General features: G+C 45.6%; 1 protein-coding gene across 2 annotated transcripts in view; it reads right to left on the bottom strand.

Moving 5' to 3' along the window:
* LOC123500757 (single-minded homolog 1-like) overlaps positions 1–2,500 on the bottom strand; it is a 52,360-nt gene that overhangs the window by 1,215 nt on the left and 48,645 nt on the right. For both annotated transcript variants that reach the window (XM_045249385.1, XM_045249390.1), the window contains exons 8-10: positions 1,847–2,046; positions 1,374–1,480; positions 931–1,078 (exon numbers count right to left, since the gene is read on the bottom strand). In XM_045249385.1, coding sequence (XP_045105320.1) covers positions 931–1,078; positions 1,374–1,480; positions 1,847–2,046 — 455 coding nt within the window. The remainder of the gene's footprint in view (positions 1–930; positions 1,079–1,373; positions 1,481–1,846; positions 2,047–2,500) is intronic.

The following is a 2,500-nucleotide window of genomic DNA, read 5'->3' as shown; positions in this document are numbered from 1 at the left end:
TTTTTGTATACGTTAAGAAATTCCTCCCTCCACCTCCCCCCCTCGTCCCCTCCTCCCTCCCCTCTTTCCCTTCCTCTTCAGTTAGGCCTCCTCCCTCCCTCCCTCCCTCCCTCTTCCTCTCCAACCCTCCTCTACCTCCATTTTCCTTTGATCTTACCATAGTTAACGCTCTCTCTCTCTCTCTCTCTCTCTCTCTCTCTCTCTCTCTCTCTCTCACCTCATGACAAAGGGAGAGAAGACTAATTAAAATTCCCTTTGTCCTCTATTAGCTCTCTCTCTCTCTCTCTCTCTCTCTCTCTCTCTCTCTCTCTCCCCCCCCCCAGTAAAGGTTTTCAAGGGTGTTTTTAAGGTTTCAGTGACAGATTAACGGGATTTCTACATTATTAACTGGAAAAACTTGTAAACCCGGCTAATCATCGAGAGAGAGAGAGAGAGAGAGAGAGAGAGAGAGAGAGAGAGAGAGAGAGAGCTCATATTCTAAAACGCTTTACTCTCTCACCATCACTGGTTTCCAAAGGCTCCTGTTAAAAATACTCGTGTTTTTAAGAGTGTTTTTATGGTTCTAGTGATAGATTAGTAAGATTTCTAGTTTATTTAAAGGAGAAACTGTCTTGAAAATTAGTCTAGTTGTCTCTGTGGCCTTGGAAAGCTGTCATAGTGAGAAGGAAAGACGTTTGTGAATACTGGCGTTAGAGTATACTTACACATGTGATTAGAACATTATGAATATTTACTTAGTTACTTCAAACACCCTCCAATGTTGTTCCCATGCACTGTAAACACATCTAGACAGCTCCAAACACTAACTTAACTCTACATAACCTAACCTAACCTAACCTAACCTAACCATCCCACAACACCACACAACACTACACAACATCCCACTACACCCACAACACCAAACAACACCACTACAACACCATTTCTCACCTGATCACGTAATTAACCGCCACGATGCAGTGAGGCCGTGATGAACGTGAGTTATGAACGATGGTGGCGTAAGTCTGCACCCACACCCAGCCCCCGTCACGCGTTAGGAACCTGTAGTATTTGGTTGTGACCTGACCCTTCATCAGCACTGCAAGAGAGGTCAGGTCATGGCGGGGGTTAGGGTGGAAGTTTGGTTTTGGGGTGTGATTTGTAAAGATTGGGTGTTTTTGGGGGTGTTAGGGGAGAGGGGTTGTGAGAGGTAGGGGTATATACACGCACACGCACATACACGCACGCACACACGCATACATATATACACACACACACACGCACACGCACACACACCTGTAAAAAAGTATATCTAGCAGACTAACACACACAACACACACACACACACACACACACACACACACACACACACACACACACACACACACACTTACACATATGGTGGGAGAACCTCATGTGCACCATATCGCAGCCGTGGATGTATTGGTACAGTGTCTTCTCTATCAAGTCCTGCGGCTCGAACCCCGTCAGCACGCCAACCCTGGGAGGAGAGAGAGAGAGAGAGAGAGAGAGAGAGAGAGAGAGAGAGAGAGAGAGAGAGAGAGTTGTTGTTGTTGTTGTTGTTGTTGTTGTTGGTACTACTTCTCGTATTCCTCCATTCATTTTTTTTCCCTTCCTCTCTTTCCTTCTATCTATCTTCCTTTCTCTCGCAGCACTCAACCCTTTCTCCCCTCACATACTCTTCTTCCCTCTCCCAACACACACACACACACACCCCTTCTCCACAACCTCCCTCCTCCCTTCCACATACCTCCCCATCCCCTTCCACACCCTAACAAGCATCCACCCTTTTACCTCCCCAATATCCGCCCCTGCTCTTACCTCACACCCTCTCCACACACCTTACCTAGCGTCAAGGAAGATGAGCTTAAGGTCCAGCGAGGCTCTGAACATGAACATATTGGAATGCATTTTGATCTCCGTGATGGCAGAGGGCGGCAGAGAGTGACCCACAGCCACCAGCCCGACGTTGTGGTAGCAGGCATCGTAGGGCGCCATGTCGAGCGTATAGTGTTTGATCTTGAGGTAGCCAGAGCAGTGGATTACCTGTGTGTGAAGGGTTAGGTTAGGTTAGGTTGGGTGTAGGTTAAAGAGGTGGTGGGTTTAAGAGTTGGGTTATGGAAGGGAGAGTTGGTGGTGGTGGTGGTGGTAGTGATAGTAGTGGTAGTAGTAATAATAGGAGTAGTAGTAGTGATAGTAATGATAGTAGTAGTAGTAGTAGTAGTAGTAGTAGTAGAAGTAGTAATAGTAGTAATGGGGGTGGTGGTGGTAATGATAGTAGTAGTAGTAGTAGTGGTGGTGGTGGTGGTGGTGGTGGTAATGTAGTAGTAGTAGTAGTAGTAGTAGTAGTAGTAGTAGAAAATATATAAGGAATTGTTTTTGAAGGTTTAACACTTTTTGTAGGATTTAATGTCGTTTATTTGGGTTTGATCTTATTTTTGTGGTGTTTAATTGTGTTTTTGTGGGTTTAAGTATTTGTAGGGGTTTCTCTGTTTATTTG

This window comes from Portunus trituberculatus, chromosome 8 (genome assembly GCF_017591435.1).
Source record: "Portunus trituberculatus isolate SZX2019 chromosome 8, ASM1759143v1, whole genome shotgun sequence".
Classification (NCBI taxonomy): domain Eukaryota; kingdom Metazoa; phylum Arthropoda; class Malacostraca; order Decapoda; family Portunidae; genus Portunus; species Portunus trituberculatus.
The sequence above is the reverse complement of the archived record's forward strand: the minus strand, read 5'-3'. Positions and strand labels throughout refer to the sequence as shown.